The following is a 20,448-nucleotide window of genomic DNA, read 5'->3' on the forward strand; positions in this document are numbered from 1 at the left end:
GCTGTCTGTACTGCATCCTCCCTGGGGACAGAAGAAACCTCCAGGCATCAGCGGGGACAGGGCTTGGGGTTTTCATTCCCCCGTGGGCCGCTGGCCCCACGTGAATGTCTGTGGCAGCAGAAGGAGCCAAATGCTCCTGTGTCTTTCCCAGCTGCAGGCCCCTTCTTCCTCCTGCAGCCTCTGCTGCCCTTCCCCAGTCTTGGGGCAAGGTCACGGTTGAGTTCCCATTTCAAAGGCCCAAACAGAGGCTGCAGGGCTTAAAGCCAGGCACCCAGTTAACATGGAGGGCAAGGTACAGGGGACGCTGACTGTCCCCTACCCCCTGCAGGGCTCATGTTTCTTCGCCTTCCCTGTGGCTGGCAGGGTGAGAGGGTGCCCCTGTCAGGGTGGTGCCAAGCAGACAACAGGAGGATCAGTGCCAAGAGGGTCAAGGGCAAGTCTGAGCTCATGACCCTGGCCTGGTCCCTGCCCACTTCCTGGCTTCTGCTGCCGCCCCTCCGTCTTGTGCCTGTGGCCACGCCCAGCTCTCTACCTTGTCCAGCACCACTCCGCTCTTCGTCATTAGTGCCTCAGCTCAAAGGTCACCTCTTCCAAGAGGCCTTTGCTGACCACAGCAGACAGAGCCCTGCTCTGATGACCCTGTTGCATCTCTGCCACTGGTATGTGCCCTGCAGCTGGCCGTGTGCATGTCCGTCCTGGACCCCTGCCTCTGTCTCCCTTCCCTCCATGGTCCCCACGCCTGGTCTGGCTCCCCTCATGTCTCCAGAGCCAGGTGGCCCTCTCACTCTGGCTATGGTGAATGGACGCCAGGCCACTCTGGTGCTCCAGTGTGTCCTGCTGTTCCCACCTTGGTCACACCTTTGCTCCTGTCTGGGTCACCTGGTGTTTGCTTGTGCATCTTCTTGAACACCACTGTGGGTGCAGGTTGGGCACCTCCGGTGGACAAGATGGCAGGAGGGGAGCTGGCGGCTGGGCCCAGGGACTCCTCCACTCTTCTGCAGACCCCTTTTCCTTCCCGGGAGGCCGCCCCTCCCCTGTGGTCACCTATCCCAGGCGCCCTCCTCTAGCACACACTCTGACTAATGACTAGATGCCCCAAGAGGCCATTTCCCTGCAGGCTCAATGAGTGGAGACAAACCTACGGTGACAAGAGCTTGGGGCTGTAGCCGAGGCTTGAGGACCTTGGGATCCACTTTGCTACAGACACCTCTTCCCTTGCTCTCAGAAGATGACCCTTGGGGGTGGCCCAGGAAATGAGCAAGGAGAAGCAGGGCTGGCTGGGGGCCATGCTTGGGGGCACCTCAAGCCTCCAGGGCCGGCTCCAGACAGGACGCGGACCCCTGCGGCTGACAAGGGTGGAAGCCAGGGCCCACCAGGACATGTGATCCACCCAGGTGAGGCATTGGGCGGGGGAGGGAGGCGGGGCGGTGGCCTCCTGCCCATTGGGTCCCCACGCTGGTCAAGGTCCTATGATTCCAGCTGAGGTGGCCGCAGCTCCTCCCTGGGCCTTCCTCTCAGAGACCGTCCCTAGCCCCTCATCCTAGACTCTCACCTGGGCTGGCAGTGGGAGGGGCTGGGAAAGAGGCAGGTGACAATCCCCCTGAGAGGTGACAGCCTGGGGCGGGAGCCACCAGCGCGCCACCTGAGAGTGGGTGAGGAGCAGGTTAGCTGGGTGAAAAGTTCAGCGCCAGGGCAGCTGTCTGTTTCCCGCTAATTCACCCACTATTTGGCTAACCTTGCTCTGAACCCAGGCCCGAGACCCCTCTCCGCTCCCCCCGCCTCCCCGCTGGGCGCCCCGGCTGCCACCAGCCTCCTGCCGCCCGCGCGGCCAGGCGGGGGACACGCTGGCCTTGAGAGGCCCGGGCCGAGGGCGCCTGGGGGAGAGGCCGGCGGCCCGGCCAGCGGTTATTTATGACCTGAACCTTCTTCCCATCTTGAGTAACCAAAATAAAGCCGGCTGCGGGCTGCGGGCGAGGTCTGGGCCCCCAAAGGCCAGGCGTCCCGCCCGCCCTCCCAAGTACACAGCTGCGCTCAAGGCAGGGACCTTGCCTCGGCCATCTGTCATCACGGCCTCGGGCAGGAGCGGGACACAGGGGCCAGCAGTGGCGGAGGGGTGGCCAGCCGGCTTCCCTGGCCCTTCCGTCTGTCCTTGACTGCTCAGGGGCTGATCCCCACAGACTGTCCTCGTCCTGGTCCCCCTTTTCCTGACCCGTTCTGTGGGATGTAGAGGTGGAGGGAGAGGACTGTCCCTTGGCAGTGTCCACCCACTGCTGGCGGGCAGAGCTCCTGGCACCCGTGATTTCCCATCGTCCAGCAGCAACCCTGTCTCCTGGCCGAGGAGAGTTGCTGGTGACATAGCAACCCGGGTCACCGTGACCTCAAGGCCGCACTCTCAGCCACTGGATGCACTTCCACTCTCACTTTCCATCCTCTGCTGAAGTCCCTTCTTAGCAACTGTAGAGGTCACATGTCCCAGCGACCGGTGGAAACAAAGATCCACAGACATGCATCGTCCTGTCCCCAGCCTCACCCCTGCGAGTTCCAGATGACCTCCTCCACTGCCTCCCAACAGCACGGAAACCAGGGCACGTGTGGACAGGAAGAGTCTGTTTTGACAGTCGTGGGTCTCACGGTGCTTGCTTGTCTCCAGGGACGCAGTGCCAGGAGCCCCAGGTCAAGGCCGGAATAATTCTTTTTAATAGCTGCATGACCTGCCTGCTCTGGTGATCCAGGATTTTTTTTTTTTTTTTTTTTGTACCAGGGATTTAACCCAGGGATGCTCTACCACTAAACCACATCCCTGTTCCTTTTTAAAAATTTTGAGACGGGGTCTTGATGAGTTGATTAGGGCCTCACTAAATAACTGAGGCTGGCCTTGAACTTGAGATCCTCCTGTCTCAGCCTCCTGAGTAGCTGGGAGTAGCCACTGCCATTGCCTTGGGCTGAACCAGGACAATTTTCACTTGTTTACTTTTTTTTTGTTGTTGTTGTTGTAGTTGGACACAATACCTTTATTTATTTATTTTTATGTGGTGCTGACGATCAAACCCAGTGCCTCGCATGTGCTGGGCAAGCGCTCTACCGCTGAGCCACCACCCCAGGCCCACTTGCTTACTTTTGTATTGAGATAGGACTTACTCAGAATCCCAAGTGCACAGCTCCATCAATGCTGCACGGCTGAACGTGTGAGGTCACCATGCACCCATCGTCTCCTGCCCCTAAATCCTCTTCCCCAGTCTCATCAGCCCCGGAGATCATCACTAGGGTTCCTCTGTCTCCACAGATTCGTCGCATCTGTTTTGAACTCTGCGTGAATGGAGAGAGGAAGGAAGGTTTTGTGTCTGGACCCTTTTGCTTGATGTATGTTTGCAGAGCTGCCCGTGTCCCCGGTGGCAGGAGGCTGTTCATTTTGTGGCTACATTGTGTTTCATTATTTGAATGTCTGCCATAATCCAGCTGCTACTTGAAGGAAATGAGCATAGTTTCCAGTTTTTTCCCAACACATCACAAGCAATGCGGTAATAGGCATCTTTGAGCACACACCTCTGTGGGCTCACGATGTCTGAGGAAGGACTCCATCTTTCCATTTGTTGATGAGAATTAAAGTTTCCTTTTGATACTTGTCCAAGGAGATGACGTTCCTTCCATCTGGAGCTCCACCCAGTGACGGGACTTCATCGATGGGACCTCATTGACAGGACCAGATCTTGCTGAGGAGCGGTGGGCTGTACCTCATGGACGATGGACAGCCATCAACAGCTCTGAGGAGAGTGGCGTGGGAGGATGTGTGTTCTGGAAAGGTCTCCCTGGCTGCATGTGGGGAGCCATGATGCGGGACACTGTGGAGGCAGAGACCACGGTTGAGAAGACCAGCTGAGGCAGGAGGGGACAGCCCTAGAAGATGGAGGGGAACAACTGACAGGCCCCAGGGAGTGGTCAGTGGAGGGGACAGCCTGGGGGTGAGGACAGACAGGGCATAGAAGGGTCAGGAGACCTGCTCCAGCTCGCCCAGGCCCCTGCCCAGCAGGGTGGCCCTGACTCAGTATCCAGCCCCTAAGGTTCTGCCCCACTCTTAGGGGATGGGTCTGTGTGGAGGCCACTTCCCGAGTCCTGCTTTCTCTGTCCACCCAAATGGGCCCCCAGCCCCACAGGGAGGCCTGCGGCCCTTCTGCTGGGTGAGTCCACCATGACACGGTGGCCAGTTCCCGGGGCAGAGGACGGCCTCCTGCCTCACCTGGTCTCGGCTCCATATCTCTCCTCTGGAGGCCCCACTAGCACGTCCCGCCCGATGGTGACTTCATGAGGCAGGAAAACCAGGTACCTGTCTAGCACTTACCGAATCCCTCCATTCCGGGGGGACTGGCCTCACGTGGCTCCTGCTGGGAAGGCCTCCTGCTACCACATGGGGACAAGAGGCCTTTAGCATCAGCAGAGGCCGCCAGCCACCACCTCTTGCAGTTGGGGTGAGTGGGGGAGGCTGTTCCTGTTCCGCCCGGAGGGGCAGACGCAGGGCCGGATGGTGGCAACCCCGAGAGGTCTCCCAGCCCTACCTCAGACAGCCTGTGATGGACTGCCAGAGAGGCCTGCTCAGCTGCCAAGCCCACACTGCCAAGTGCCCACCAGGAGCCTGCCGACTGCCAGTCAGGAGGGGCCAGTGATCAGGAGGAGGGCTGCCAACGGCCTGTCACTACCCTGGCCAACTGTCAGTCAAGAGAGGACCCAGCCCCAGGAAGTCAGGATTGCCCGTCAGGCATCAGCCAACTGTCACTCAGAAAGGCCCGTGGCAAGCCAGGGCGTCCGGCAGTGGTCATTCCGCTGACAGATACTGTTCCTGCTACCTGGCATCTTTTCACCTTCCCTGACACTGGGCTTTCAGGGCCTCCCCTCCCCAGCGCTCAGTCCCTGCGTCTCTGTGGGCTGATTTCCTCTTTGGCAGCCAGGACAGACCACAGGGCTCAGGCTTGGCCAATTAGACCACTGCGTTCCTCTGTCGTTGTGATGGGTTTATGCCTGGACGTGGCTCTCAACCCAGGGTGAGGAGTCTTCTCCTGTGCCCTTAACCGGGAGGGGGGTGTGAGACTAGCAGCCAGCCTGCCATCACAGGAGCAAGGTGCTGAGAAGGAAGCCAGCCCCAAGGATGCAGAGAAACTGGATCTGGGTTCAGGTCCTGGAAATACTGTGTGCTCCTGGATCCAGCCATACTGAAACCAGTCACCACTGGGCCTTCTACTTGTGTGAATCAACGAATTCCTTTCTTTGGGCCTAGCAAGAAACATCGTGAGTAGCACCAGCAATCACTCTGGGAGTCCACCAGTGTCTCGGGGCCCAGATGCTGGTCATGGCTTTACTGGGAGGCTAGGGATGTTTCCAGAGGAACTTCTGACTCAAAGGGCTAGACAAGCGGCTCCATGTTTGCCTTCCTTGCCCCAGGCTGCGGAGCTACTGGCATGATCAAGATGTTGCCCACGGGCTGGGGCTGCGGCTCAGCGGTAGAGCGCTCGCCTCGCACGTTCCAGGCGCTGGGTTAGATCCTCAGCACCACATAAAAATAAATAAATAAAATAAAGATATTGTGTCCAATTACAAGTAAAAAAAAAAAAATAAAGATGTTGCCCAATCCTCAGCATCAAGCAAAGCTGAGAAGTGGGGGATTTGCCCCAGTGGGGTGGTATCTGGAGCGAAGACTCCCCTGGGGTCCAGTGGCAATGGCAGCAGCAGCAGTCGTTTGGAGCTCCCTATATCCTTTCCAGAAACTTCAGGGAGAGTCAGTGTCTTTGGGGATTGGGACAAAGAAACCCACCAGCCCCTTATACCCTCAGGGTGAAGCAGCTGCATCTTCTGGGGACAAGGAACAGCCAACTCAAGGCTGCTTTCTGCAATCCTGCCTCCTCACACTTGTTAAGTGTCCTTCCATGCACCTGGCAGAGCACTGGTCACATTTCAGGTGCTCCAGGAATTATTGGAGGTAGGGGGACAGTCTGCCCAAGAAAAGGAGGGGGAGAAAGTGTGCCTGCCCAAGGAAGGCTGGAACGCTGTTAGTCAGATTTCTGTTGCTCTGATAAAATACCTGAGAAAATTATAAAAAAGAGAGGTTGATTTTTGGCTCAGTTTCAGGCAATTGGTTTTGGGCCTGGCAGAACATCACGGTGGGCGGTGGGCAGCTCGCCTCCTGTGGCTGGGAAGCAGACAGAAAGAGGAAGGGGCTGGTGTCTCCCCTTCAAGGACACGCCCCCAATGACCTAACTGCCTCTCATTGGCCCCGCCTCCTGCAAGTTCCCCCACCTCCCAGTAGCACCAAGGACTGAGATCAAGCTATTAGCACAAAGCCATTTAAGATCCAAATCATAGTGGGTACCAAAGAAATCACTGACCTCTTCCTCCCAGCTCAGAAGTGACTGGGCTCAGAGGTGTTGGAATCTGACAGCAGTGTTGAGAAGAGACCAAATGGGGCCGGATAAAGATCTCGATGAAACACTCAAGAAGCCACAAAACTCAGGGATTGAAAGTCAGGAGTGTGCAGCTCCACTCTGGGGTTCAAATCCGGCTCCACCAGCACCCCTATAAAATAATCCTGGGGAGATCCTGTCACCTGCTTCCAGCTCAGCCTCCTAAAGAGGGTTAGATTTTCACTACTAATACATATACCTTACTCACACACAGGGATTGAGTACTGTGATTATAAAATAAGTATGATTTATTAATGTCTTACTAGGTGTTTACTGGCACCGAGCCCACCCGTGTTAGTTCACTATGTGACTTACTCCCTAGGTTGTCAAAGCCACTCTGGGGGACAGAGCTATTGGTCCCATCCCACAGAGGAGGAAGCTGAGGAAGGTCAAGATCTGGTTAAAATCAAGCTCAAGTTCCCAGAGAGCCTGGCTCCAAACCCCAGCCTCTTCGCTTCTCTGCGCGCCCTGTGGCAGCCAGCTGGAGCGGTCCACTCGGCTTCCCTCGGTGGACAGCAAGCAAGGCCGGCCAGCCAGGGAGCCGGCCCAGCCCCAGCACAACTGCCCCGGGGGGCCAGGGTGGTGTTGGGGGATATTTAGCTGCTCAGCGCACTCCGCATGCCAGGGCTGTAGGAGCCCACACGCCCAGAGCCAGGCCTCAGGCTGGGGCTCTGCCCAAGCCACATGTGACCTCCCCAAGCAGGATCCAGTTACATCACAGCAGCAGCCCAAGGAACAGACCTGGCTGTGTCTCTCGCCACGTGCTTATTTCCTTTGCCTTGTGAGTGTTGAAAAATGAAAGGAATGATAAGGGTTTGGGGGTGTGGTGGGGGGCTGGCTGGAAAATCCTGCAGAACTTGGGTAACTCAGCCAGAGGGAGGCACGGAGGAGTCGTCAGAGAGAGAGAAAAATCTCACAAGGTTAAAGCACAGCCTGGGAGCGGGGGCTTCTGGATTCCTGCTCCTTGTTGGGGGACGAAGGTCCAGCCTTGGGACCGAAGGTTCACATCCTGGGGTTCTGCTGCTGGCCTCCCAGAGCCGGGCCACCAAAGCCCTCTGGGCCTCAGCTACTCTTGCAAGGAAGAGTTGGGGAAATGCATGCAGACCAGAGGCCCCTGAGGGGCAGTTTTGCTCCTCGGGGACATTTGGAAATGTCCAGGAACACATTTTTTGGTAGTCAGAGCTGGGAAGGGCAACTAGTGAGTAAAGACCAGGGAAGCCAGACACCCTCAGTGCCCACGACAGCCCCCGCCACAGAGAATGCTCCTGTCCCCAGTGTCAACAGCCTGTGGTTTAGAGAAGGCCGGTGTGGAGCCTGGAAGGTGGAGCAGCGCAGGCCCATGGGGAAGCTTAAGGGAAGGCGGCAGGAGGAAGGGGCGTCCTGGAAGCCTCCACGTGGGCTGCCTCCGAGGAAGCGTCTGTGTCCATCAGACAACAGATGTTTACCCAGCGTCCAGCGGAGCCAGCACTCTGCCAGGAGCTGGGCGGAATTGGACAGCTTCTCACCTCACGCAGTGTCTGGTCCAGAGGGGCAGAAAGAGCCAGACGGAGTAAGCAAGCAAGTCAGTGACATGGCCCCCATCACCATCAAGGATGGTAAATGGATGAACAACTGCCGTCTGTCCAGACACTGCGAGACTGTCCAGCCACCGAGGGAGGATGTTCTGATGCAACTATGACCCGGATGAACCTGGAAGGCCTTATGCTCAGGGGGGGAAGCCCAACCCTGCAGACCACATGCCGCTGATGGCATTGCTGTGAAAGAACAGGAAAATGGGTAGAGACAGAAAGTAGCTGGTTGCCAGGGCCCGAGAGAGCTGGGGGAAATGCAGGAGGACTGGTAACGGCTACAGAATTTCTTTTTAAGGTAATGAAAATGCTCTTGGATTGGTTGGGATGTTGGTTGCACAACTCTGAATAATGTCTGACATACCATTGGACCGCACTGTCTGTCTTTTTTGAGTACTGGGGATTGAACTTAGAGGCCTTTTACTGCTGAGCCCCAGCCGCAGCCCCTTTACCTTGCTTTTGTCTGTTTGGTACCAGGGACTATACCCAGGGGCACTTAACCACTGAGCCACAGCCACAGCCCTTTTAATTTTTTATTCTGAGACAGGGTTTCACTGAGTTACTTAATGCCTCACTAAGTTGCTGAGGCTGGCCTCAAACTTTCCATCCTTTTGCTTCAGCCTCCTGAGCCATTGGGATTACAAGTGTGCTCCACTGAAACCAGCTTTTTTTTTGTTTTGAGACAGGGTCTTGCTAAGTTACCTAGGCTGGCCTCAAACATGTGCCTCTCCTGCCTCAGTCTCCTAAATAGGCGGGATTTGGAGCTTCAATGGCTGACTTGTGCAGTGTGTGAATTGCAGCTCCATAAAGCCATCGTGGACACAACAGTAACAATGATGATGGTTGATGAATGAAATAAACAACAGCCTGAGACAGATCAACCCAGTGCCACTGTGGCCAGATGGGAAGCTGCCAGGAGCTGATATCTGAGAAGGAGACAGAGACCAAGGTCCAAGAGAGGGGACAGAACAGAATGTGCGAAGAGCCTCTGGGGCCAGAGCCCAGGGTGTGCCCAGTGGGAAGGCAGCCCGCATTACTGTGGCTGGGGGCTGACCGTGCAGAAAGGATGGGAGACCTGGCCTCTGTGCTCGGGACCCTGCACATTCTCTTCTTCATATGCCCCCAGGGGCTCGGCACCTGGGCAGGTGGCCTGGCCTCCATGTAAAGGACAATTTACTTTCGAAGTGCTTTTTGTTATCCTCAGTAGTGTCCGCAACATCCCTGGTGGGGGTCAGGGGGCGGGGTCCCAACAGCCTCCACCCCCAGGTTGCACTGGCTGGCCTCTGAGTCAAGCCAACCCACCCTGGGCCAGCGTTGCTGCCAGTAGTTTTTCTTCCTTGTGGACCCTCCTCCCAATGCCTGATGTCTGCCCTAAGGGACACATCTTCCCAGCTAGGTGACATTGCCACTTTGAGCCGTACCTTCCAGGGGACTTCTTTGTTTCTTCTTTCTAAGCCACTGGGGGATCTGACCACCAGGGGCTGCCCAGAGCCAAGGATGGTGGGAGGTGCCAGAGAAATGTCCTACAGATATATGGCACTGCCTGCTCTGTCCTGGGGGACAGCCTGCTCTGCCCTGGAGACCCTCAAGCATGCAACTGGGTCACTTCTGAGGACCTGAGTCTTCTTTGTCGGGTTGACATGCCCTGTCCTGTCCCTTGGGGGTTTGCCCTGCCCTCCCTAGGGACCTCCCTTCACCCTTGTGCCCACCACCCTGCAGGGGTCTTCTGAGTCACAGCTTTATCCCACACGACCACAGGGAGGCAGGCACGCAGTGACTTGCTGCCATCACACGCCAGGTCAAGACGTTGACCAGGTGTCCTGAGGAGTCCTCGGGTCCTGTCTGTCAGCTATGGGGCCACCAGCATCATGTCACCCCCTTGAGTTCACAGAGCCTTCTTAGGTATGATTAGCACTGGAGAGTGACCCTGGGCCTAAGAGGCAGGGGTCTGAACAGAGACCCCACTCTGTAGGGGAGGAAGGGCGATGTCACACAATGGAGGTGGCAGAGCCCAGAGGGGAGCTCAGGCCAGTGGGACTCCAGAGTCAAGATTCTGCTCCCAAATCTCAGGGCTTCCCACTGCTGGAGGAGTCTCGCTGCCGCCTGGCAGGTGTGGGAAGCCTGGGCACTCAGAATGGGCATCTGGGCATCACATCTACCAGGAGCCTGGGGACCTCAACAGTCTGTGAGAGGTGGCAGGAGCCTGGACCCTGTATATGAGGTCCCAGATTCAGGAGGAACTATAGTGGGCAGCTGTCCATTTATGAAGAGATGGAGATTAATGAACATTTGTAAATCAAATCACTGCCTCACAGCCCCCCTCTAAAGCAGCCCAGCAGGACGGGGGTGCCCTGGAGCTGCCCCAGCCCTTCTCCCGTGTCGCCTCCTGGCTTTTCCTAGTGTCCAGGCCATCTGTATATAGAAGCTCTCTTCATAAGTACACACATCCAGGGTGTCATCAACCTCTGCTTCCTTCCTGAACAGCGGAGGAGTCCCCCTGAAGGTTATGGTAGGAGTGTGGGTCTCTCCTCTCCTGAGACGGCCCCCTTGCCATCTAGAACAGTTTGCTTAGGACTTGGGCAGATGACTCCTCTGTTGGTGATCTGGCTCCTTTCTTTATCCCCCACCCAACTGGAACATTCCCAAGGGCAAGGACTGGCTTCTCCACCAGACAGGGCCCTGGGCTGGGGCACAGGAAGGAGTGGGGTTAGGGCTGAGCCACGCAGTCAGCTCAGGAGATTTCTATCACTCTAGAACATTAGTTTGGCCTGAGGAGAATCAGTTTGTCAAAGTATTCTGGTCCCCAGGAGCTGGGTGGTGGCCATAGGACTCAATTCCTGATCACTTGCCAGGCCAGATAGCCTGGTCCCCTGAAATGGGGCCAGGATAGGGCTTAGGTCTGGCGCCTCCCTGGGCTTGGCGCCCACCCCCAATCTGGTTCTCTTTTGGTTTGGGGAAGAACCTCAAGCATGGCAACTGGGTCACTTCCCAGGACCTAAGTCTTCTTTGTAGGGTTGGCACGCCCTGTCCTGTCCCTTGGAGGTTTGGCGCTTGTCGTGCTCCTCCGCTTGCCGAGCACAGGGACAGAATTAGCTCTCCAAGCCGCCAAACCATCCCTGGGAGGGACCAGAATTTGGCCTCCTGGGAATCTGCCCAAGGCTTTTCTCCTTGGTTCCTCTGGGAAAAGATCCAGAAAAAGACTGAAAGCTCCTGGCAGATTGGAGGAGGGGAGGGGCGAGACCAGGCTCTGTCCTGCCTTCAGAGGAAGCCCCCAGGGCTCTGGGAAACTGAGAGCTCCCACCACAGCCAAGACAGTGACTTGTGCTCTGTGGCCCTGGGGAGGGCTGGCTGGGCCTCCCTCCCTCCCAGCATGCAGTCGTTCCCCGGGGATCCTTGCTGCATTCCTGGCCTGCAGGCCAAATGCAATTTCATGGAAACCTCAGGAGTTGAATGCTTTCCAAAAGGGTGGCCTGGAGCCAGACCATGAGCACAGGAATCTATCCACTCTGCTCAAGGAAGGTCCGAAAAATCAGGACTCAGCAGACAGATCCCCAGCTGGTCCTCCTGTCTGTCTCTGCCCACCAAGATGTACCCGTCCCCAACCTGGCTCCTGGGCCAGCCAATGACAGGCACCTGCCCTGGGGACACACCCATGTTGTCCAGCCATGCAGGGTGTGGGGTGTGTTAGGTAGTTGTGAAAATTCCAGAAGGACCCCCTTGACACCCAAGGCAGACTTTGGTGACACATGTCCTCAAGAACCAAAAGGAAGCTGATGGAGGGTCCGGGATCGGTGCCACCTGATGCCAGGGTAAGGAGAGGGGCTCGCGGGTCAGGTAGCGCTGGGTTCAGACCCTGGGCCCTGGCAGGCGGGGTCTTTTCTCCCTTTTGGCATGGGCTTCCTGACCCCCTTCCCCAGGGGTGCTGTGAGCGGGGAACCTGGCCTGTGCTCCCAAGGGCCACCGCGTCCCCGCCTCGGCTTCCCTCCATTCCCGGCCTATACTTTAACCTTTCCCTCAGACATCATCTTCCGTGGCCGCCCCAGCACCGGGGGGGACGGCATTTCCTGCTGCACCCCGCGCGGGCTGGATCACATGACCTCTCTCTGGCCAATGAGATGCGAGCTGAAGTGACGCGAGTTGTTTCCGGGCAGAAAGTTGAAGAGCCGGTGGCAGCTGGCGAGGGGAGCAAAGGCGACACAGCGCGGAGCTGGAGCCACCTGGCCGGAGAGGCAGCGACCCTCAACTGAAGCTCGCGTGGAGATTGGGGTCGTGTGCGCAGCCGTCGCCGAGAGCCGGCCCGGGGTCCTCGGCGCCTGGGGGCGGGGGGCGTGATGACTAACAGTGCAAACGTCGCGCCCGGCGGCGGCCACGCTTAGTGCTCAAAATGGTGCAGAGAATCAATTTCTGCTCGCAGACCAGAGTGACCCTCCTGCCCGCTGAGGGTGGGATCTTCTAATGGCAGTTGGGAGGGCTCGGCCTGAGGTTTGTATGCACCCCGGGAGGAAGCGCCTCCTTGAGTCAGAGGCCGTGACCTTCTGCTGCTCCCTGGGGAACTCCCCGCCTGCTCCCTGCCACCCACCCGCAGCAGCTCTGTGGACAGAGGCTGCTTCTGTGAGATGACATTGTTGGCCTCCCGTGCTAGCCAGGGTTGGGTTGGTGAGCTTGCAGCATGGGGGCTGGGAGGGACAGCCGCCAGAGATCCATAGGGTGACCCTAGCCACCTCTTTTTGGCTATAACTTTCCCCCAATGACTGAGCCCGAGACCAATACCTTCTGCAGCCCCAGACTTCGCTTTTCCTGCAATCAAATGTGGTGTGGGGTCCTTGCTGTCCCATAGCCCTGGCCTTATTGCAGTGATCTATCCCAAAGTTTTTTTCCAGTGACCTGTGGTCCTTTCTTGACCAGATGATTGACATCATGGCTGGAGGTCTTCAGAGTTTGGGCTTCTCAGCTGGGTTCCCCTCTCCGCTCCACCCACGTGCCATGTAGACAGCAGGTGTCGGTGAAGACAGGTTCTTCTCTCCCAGGTTGATGGCCTGGTGGTGCTGGCACAGGATGGAGGGCAGCCCCAGCTGTGGCCAGCCCTAGCTGTGGCCCGCTCTCTGCAGTCTGGTTCTTGGTGGTCAGGCAAGGGAACCACTGGTGTTGGGAAGGGCTCTGGCAGGGAACCAGGCACTTCCCTCTGCCCTCAGGTCTGGGCTCCATTTCCTCTCCTGGTCTTTGCCCACTTCTCTCCTCCTGGCAGCTGGGGGCCCTGAGCTGGCCAGTTCTCTCAAAGGATAGGGTTTTGTGGTTGGGACTGGCTCCCTCCCAACTGCCCACCAAGGATTTGAACAAGGGAACTTGCAAAAGCCATCTCTCTTTATTTTTTATTCCAGCTGTTCAACCAGTTTGCGCAAGCTGAGGATGAGTGGGTTTTGGAGGGAAAGGTAGAGCATCTAGGGACAGACCCTCCCAGAAATAGTCTATGCACACTGCTGAGGCTGGTTAGACTTGAGAAGCAATTTAACAATGAACTCTACAGAATCAGAAATGTAGAAATGACAAGGCAGCTGCTAGCTGGTTTCTTGGCTCCCCATGGGGGTCAGAGTTATACGCATCAGTCCTGTGCAAAGGTCCTGGGGCTGACCTGAGGGGGCTGCCATATTCTTCCCTGGGGACAGAAGCAGCCCTGCTCACCCAGCAGAAATGTACCAACAGGCAGGCGCATGGGTGTGTGCCCAGGTTCTATGGCCCCTGCAGGCTCTGTCGCTCCTCGAGCATGTCTCTTCCTCCTGCCTCTATGTCCGCCCCTTGAAGGTGTTCATGCAGGTGTAGGTTCCTGAGAATCTGTGGATCTCCTCTAGTGCAGCCTGTGGGAGTATGCTGGGGAGCAGGGAGGAAGAAAAGAAGATGGTCAGCAGGCAGGGGTCAGCAGCGGGGTCACTGGTGGCCACATCAAACAAGAGTGGTAGAATGGTATTCCTAGAAGCACTCATCTCCCCTTTCCCAAGCACAGGTCAGCTTCCCCTGTGACCACCGCGTTCACCCAGGGAAGGGCTTTCACACAAGTGGGTGAGCCGCGCTCCACAAGGTGAAGGGCGGCTACAGGATCAGCCTCGCTGCGCCACATTCGTGGCATCTACTGTGGTGTGAATGTGCTGGTCCCCTCCGAAACTCACGCTGCAATGTGGCCCTCGTTGGTGGACCTGGGGGGTGACCTTGAGGGCGCTCTGCAGCCCTCACTATTCCACTCAGGCGTCATGGGTGGTCTGGCGGTGGCTTTGTCACAGAGGCAGCTTGCTGTCTCACCACGTGGTGCCATGCTGTGGGACAGCAGCACCGGCTCTGGAGGCCCAGCAGGCCAGCCCTGTGCTCTTGAACTGAGAGTGAATAAACCTCTCTTCCTTATAAGTAACCTAGTCTGTGGTTTTCAGTTATAGCAACCAAACAGCCCGGGAGGGCAGCGGGGCCAGAGGTCCTTCAGCAAAGATCTACACTGTGGGGCCGAGGAGTGAGCTCCAGTTTGGGTGTCGTGTCCTCCAGGCAAGTGTCCCAGAGTCACCTACAGGCTTTTCTTGGGTACAACCCAGAGTCCTGGGGTCGTCTTGCCTGCCTGTCACTTGGGTGCTTTTGCGGTGATATTTCATATCTGACTCCCTGCCCCTGGCCCTGGCCTGCACAGAGAGGACCCCCTGTCTGATGAGTCAGATTGACGGGCCCTGGTCCCCACGTGCAAGACAGGAAAGCTCCTTTCTGGGCAGAACAATTCAGAAAACTTCCTGGGGGTGGGGGCAGTAGGGTAGGGCCTTTAAAGACTTCTCTCAGGGAAGGTGAGGAGGGGGTCCCCTGCAGGGATTGGGGAGGGGGAGTGGCCTCTGCTTCCCGAGGGGAGGTAGTGGGGGATAGGACAGGAAATGTCAGCTGGGGTTTAGATGATGTAGCAAACTAACTTTTCTATAGAATGTTCCAGAAGACTTCTGAGGTTCCCTGAGGTGCAGAGTGCCAGCCTGGCCTCAGTGAGGGCCTGCACCCCTGCTCTTGAAGGGGAGCCATGAGCACTGCTGAGGTGGCCAGCTGCAGTGGCCCCTTCAGCGTGGGACTGGGGTGGCAAGGGTTCGCTGCACAAGGTCTGGAAAGTTCTAGGGGAACACGACACGGGGCAGATTCTGGAGGACCGTCTCCTGAATGAAGCCGCCACTCAGCTACTCTGGTGAGTCCCTGAGACTCTCAGTGTGACGCTCCTGAGCCTTGGCCTCGTGGCACCTGTGTTCCTCCTTCGCTCCGACTTCCTGGGGGCTGGCCTGGCCTGGGTCTGTAGAACAGTGGTTCTCAAGTGCAGTCCAGGAGCCCCTGGGGTACCTGCCATCCTCCCAGGGGTCTGCAAGTTCAGACTCTTTTATGGTCATGCTGAGATACCACCGGCCTTGATCACTGTCACCCTTTCACAGGTCTACAGTGGCGTCTCCCAGAGGCTGCGTGACGCCAGCAGACACAAGAATCCAGTTGTCTCCAATTAAATGATGAAAGATTCATGAAAATGTAAAATGACATTTCTCCTGACTACAGTCACTTTGTTTTGGGGAATACGTAACTCCTCGTCATGAAGACACGGCATGTCGGGCAGTAAGCTGGTCATCGCCACCACTCAATTCTGTCATGGTTACTTAATGGTGCGGGGATGGGACCCAGGGCCTCCTGTGTGCGGGCCACTGTTCTACTGCCCAGCGGCCTCCCTGGCGCTTTTCATGTTTTACTTTGGGACAGAGTCTCACTGAGTTGCCCAGGCTGGCCTCAAACTTGTGACCCTCCTGCCTCAGCCTCCCAGATAGCTGGATTACAGGCGAGCGCCACCGTGCTTTACTGCTATTACTGTTTATAAGCAAATAAGTAAATATGGGTAATAGGAGCAAATGTGTAAATGTTAGAACATTCTTCTCGTTTGTAATCGCTAACACAGTGAATGTGATAAAGACAGCTGATAGACGACGGCTCCTGGCTTCCTCAGTAATTCTTCAGGACCTCAGGGGCCCGAGGACCGCCGCCTGTGCTGGGGCTCAGACCTTGTGGCGCAGGTGCCCTGACCCCTCATGTGCCCATCGGTCACATTGTCCTCCTGCCTGCTGCTTCCCCACCGGGCCTCCAGGGGACGGGGAATGTCTGGCATGGCTGACCGGGGGCTCCTCCCCGCACCTACCTTTTCAAGATAATGAGGATATTCATGGTCCAGGGGAGCAGGAGGAGGGCCTGGTTGAGCTGCACCGCTTCCACCGTCCTCCGCGCCACCGTCTCTGGCTTCAGTGGGGGAAAGAGATTGGGAAACCTGGGGCAGGAAGAGACACAGCGGGTTTCTCTCAGGGAAGCACGTGCTCCTGGGAAGTCTGGGTGGCTGACGTGGGGGGTGTCCCTCGGCTTTTCCCGTGTGACACTCGAGACTGGGGGTGTTCGCAGCTCAGACTTGTCGGGGCGCCATGTTCCCTCACTCCAGCCTCCAGCACCCGAGCGAGGGCCCCCAGGTTGCAGGGGGCGCCCTCGGGGACCAGGACTTCTAGCCCACCTGGGTTCGCCCAGCTCTGCACAGCCTGGCCCTGCCCAGTGTCCTGTGTCTGCTCTGCCCCAGCAGAACTGTTCCTGCCACCTACGCTCTGACCTTTGCCAGCTGTCCTCTCCCTGCTCCTCTGGGAGACCTCTTGTCCCCATAGCCCCCCAAACGGCCTCCGATCTTGTCCGCCTGCTAATTCCTTCACCACATTGAGCGCGTCTAGAGTGGCCTTGTTTCCTTGCCAATGGCCCGTCTCCCCCAACAGCCTTTGAGTTCCGCGAGGGCAGAGGCCCGATCAGTCTTGCTCCCTATTGTGTCCTCAGCATCTAACAGTGTCCGGCACGTAGTGGGTGCTCAGTCGATACTTGCTGACTGCAGGGATGCTGAGCAGGTAGCCCTGGCCTAGGTGTCCTCCTGCTGTCTGGAGGCGGGGCCTGTGCTGGAGGTGCCCACTGCCCAGCCAGCTGGTCCTCTAACTCATGGATTCATTCAGACATTGCAGAGTGTGTTCCGTGAAACTGCTCAGGGAATGAATGATGGACTGAGCAATCCCAGGGGCTTCTCGTGCCTGTTGAGAGCCCTCTGACTGTAGACACCCGCAGCAGTGATGTCCCCGTGTGCTCACACCATCCTCTCCAACCGATGACAGGGAAGCCGAGGCTCTGGGGGGCAAGCAGGACCAACCAGGCCCACAGGGTTCAAGGGTATGCTCTCACCCCTCTCCTCGGTGCTCCTCCCACCTTCCTGCTGCTGGCTCTGACGCCAGTCCCACCAAGGGCGTGGGGTCTGCCCTGACACCACAAGACTGAGGGCACCGAGTCACTAGGTCTGGTGTCATTCCTGAGCACAGGCAGCTAGCTCCTGGGCTCCACAGACCTCACCCTTGCCCTGGGCTTTCTTTGCTGCCCTGGGTGCCTCTAAAGGCCCTCAGCCACACTGTCCCAAAGCGCTGGCCTCTGGTTCTGCAGAGTTGAGCTTGTGGAGGCAGCTCACTGGTGTGGAACCCGACAGATGTGGAGGCCGGTGGACTCTGGGGCCTCTACCTGTGGCCAGTCCTGCCTCTCGGGGGAGAGAAGGCAGAATGGATAGAAGCTCCATGGGCTTCCTGGAAAGACCCTCAGAGAACCCCACAGAGGAGCTCAAGTCGTCTGCTGGTGGGACCTTCTCCTTTGTCTCCGTGGTGGGCGGGAGGGGTACACGGGGAACTGGCAACTCCCGGAGGCAGCACAGACTCTCAGAAAAACCACATTCAGCTAGCCAGTTTCTCCTGGGTGGCCTTGGGCAAGTACCTGCCTTCCAAGCCTCAGTGTCCTCCCCTGTGACATGGGGATAAGAGCCCTCTAGCAGGGTTGCCGTGTGTGCACCAAACCCGAGAAGTAGGTGGACTACGATTAATCCCTTTTCATAAACGAGGAGATGGAGGCACAGAAAAGTCAAGTAACTTGCCCAAGGTCACACAGTTGAGATGTGACCAGGCCATTTGGGTCTGCATTCTGAACCTCTAAGAAACAATGACTTGGGTAAACCTTGAATTTCCTAAGTGGTGGAGAGGACAGACGCCAGTAGGTAAAATACACCCATGTGATGACTGCCAGTGTCCCTCCCCTTCTGTGTTGAGGGTGCCCAATTAAAACTGTAATCACCACTGATGCACTTCTGTCCAACAGGCATTGATTGAGCACCTCCTGTATACACAGATGAAACGGAATCAAACCAAGTCCTCAAGGGAGAAGTAATCGATCTTGGGATATTAATAGTCATGGACACTATAATCAGGGCTACATAATCAGGACACTATAATAGTATAACCAGAACTTACACCTTCCTTCAAAATCAGAGGGAAACATATACCTCTGGGGCAAAATGAAAAGTTGGTATGTGCTGCGCCCCTCCCCTGACTCAGGCAATGGCAAGGCCCTACTGAGGTGGATGGCGCAAGGCGTCCATCCTCTGGAGGAGCGCAGTATGTTTCTGGGAATGGGCTGGTTTGTTTCTGTATTCCTTTAATAAGTCTAGTTGCGACTTCTCATATGACCATTAAGTATGAAGGAAAAATCATGACTTTCCCAATCAATGCAACTACTTCTAAAGCATAGATCTGTTTGCTCTAAATGCAATGATTCAGCTGTGGAGCGTAAATTGTTAATGTCTAATGAAAAACTCCCTGTATTCCTGGAAAGGAAGTTTTTGAGAAATTAAATTAAAATCTAGAGAAGAAGAATTAATGTTAAGAAGACAGATTGGTGCTTTGTACTGGGCAACTTGTTCTTGTTCCTGTGCACAATGGTTTGTGCTCTTACTCTTGTTTGATTAAAAGTAATAACAAGTCAACCACTTGCCGTAACCATGGCTCCGGTTCCAGTCAGTAAGTCAAGAAAGACTAGTCAAGGTATAGGCCAATAGTTTGGGACATTTGTAACTATTATTAAAAGTTAACTCAGCAGAAACAGCTCAAAGCAAAACGCGAACTGAAAGTACAAATGCTTGCATATGCATAAGCCAAGGTACATTCTTCTATTCTAATTGTAGCTACGTAATATTTTGTTTCTTTGAATAATGATTCCTATTTTGTAACCACAAAGTACTGTGAGCCTGCCAAAATGAAAAGTATATATGACCAACTTCACAAGTAAAGATTGGGATCAACACCTTCACTTTGGTGTCTGTGTTGTTTCTCCACCCCCTCTTTCGCCGACTCCTCACCATCCGTTCATCTCCTGAGACCCCCTGTTGGAGCTGGTCTCTGACAGGTATGTCAGGAAAATTCAAAACAAATGCACTTTTTTGTGTGTGTGGGGAACTGGGGATTGAACCCAGGGGCCTTAACCGCTGAGCCACATCCCCAGCCCTTTTGATTTTTTATTTGGAGACAGGCTCTCACTAAGTTGCTGAGGCTGGCTTCAAACTTGCAATCCTCTTGCCTCAGCCTCCTGGGTCATACCACATCCAGCTAACAGGCACTTTTGCAGGTGGTTTATTGTTAGTAAAAACAACACGGGCAGTAGCTCTTTATCAAGCCTCTAATAAGTCCTGCCCTTTGCACTGGATGAATTGATGTATTATTTTTAATCCTTCAATGACCCTCTGAGTTACATATCATTTCCACTATTTTACAGATGAGCAAAGTAAAGCTCAGAGACAATAAAACTAGCCCCAAGTTTCACAACTGCAGAGTAGCTGGAGTGCGATTCAAAACCAGGTATTTTTAATTTATTTTATTATATACTGGAGATTGAATCTAGGGGTGCTCTACCATTAAGTCACACCCCCAGCCTTTTTATTTTTTTTATTTGGGGACCGGGTTCATGAAGTTTCTGTGGCTGGCCTTGAATGTACGATCCTCCTGCTTCAGCCTGAGTCACTGGGATTGCCGGCGTGTGCAGATATTTCTGCTTCCTGATCACCAACACTACACTTCTGTTCCCAGGTAAGGTGTGCTGAGTGATTCTTACATGGTGTGCACCAGCCCAGGGACTCACACACACTAGGCAAGTGCTCTACCACTGAGCTACACCCCAGCCCTCATCCTCTGAAAGAAGGTGAAGCATATAATTTGGAACACAGATCATCATGTGAATAGCAAAAAAAAAAAAAAGTCTTTGGATGATTTTCATTTCTCTGTGACCTTACACATCTCTATACCCCTACAATGCCATTTACCCGGGACTCACCTGGCACGCATGCTGTTCCACATCACACCATGTTATTCTCCCTATAGAACCCATGAGGCCCTATTTTGCAGATGAGCAGTGAAGGTCAGGCAGGAACTAGTCAGGTCCATTGTCACACAGACACCACAGCTGCAGGGCAGCCACCACCCTGGGTGCCTGGCTCCTGAGCCCCAAATAGTGGCCCCACTGCCCCTGTGGGGCCTCTGCATTCCTTGATATGGATCTATAATCTACAAACAGGG

General features: G+C 55.8%; 1 protein-coding gene and 2 long non-coding RNA genes across 6 annotated transcripts in view; 2 read left to right on the forward strand and 1 right to left on the reverse strand.

The window, feature by feature from the left end:
- The first annotated feature begins 344 nt into the window (after window positions 1–344).
- Window positions 345–9,198, forward strand: LOC144367872 (uncharacterized). Of its 2 annotated transcripts, XR_013427426.1 has the most exons (4): window positions 346–659; window positions 1,118–1,394; window positions 3,284–7,227; window positions 7,722–9,198. It is a non-coding gene; the product is annotated as an uncharacterized LOC144367872 (long non-coding RNA). The 2 variants fall into 2 exon arrangements; XR_013427425.1 differs by having other exon boundaries at window positions 345–1,394.
- Window positions 9,199–11,164: 1,966 nt separating this feature from the next.
- On the forward strand, window positions 11,165–19,189 carry LOC120890634 (uncharacterized). The gene is made up of 3 exons (XR_005734958.2): window positions 11,165–11,823; window positions 12,033–14,539; window positions 15,445–19,189. It is a non-coding gene; the product is annotated as an uncharacterized LOC120890634 (long non-coding RNA).
- The window catches only part of Dhrs3 (dehydrogenase/reductase 3), a 32,176-nt gene continuing 25,085 nt past the window's right edge, over window positions 13,358–20,448 (reverse strand). For all 3 annotated transcript variants that reach the window (XM_005317477.5, XM_005317476.5, XM_078025313.1), the window contains 2 exons: window positions 16,191–16,316; window positions 13,358–13,879 (listed from right to left, as the gene is read on the reverse strand). In XM_005317477.5, coding sequence (XP_005317534.1) covers window positions 13,795–13,879; window positions 16,191–16,316 — 211 coding nt within the window. In that variant the 3' untranslated portion in view covers window positions 13,358–13,794. The remainder of the gene's footprint in view (window positions 13,880–16,190; window positions 16,317–20,448) is intronic.

Source organism: Ictidomys tridecemlineatus, chromosome 11 (genome assembly GCF_052094955.1).
Source record: "Ictidomys tridecemlineatus isolate mIctTri1 chromosome 11, mIctTri1.hap1, whole genome shotgun sequence".
In the NCBI taxonomy this organism is placed as follows: domain Eukaryota; kingdom Metazoa; phylum Chordata; class Mammalia; order Rodentia; family Sciuridae; genus Ictidomys; species Ictidomys tridecemlineatus.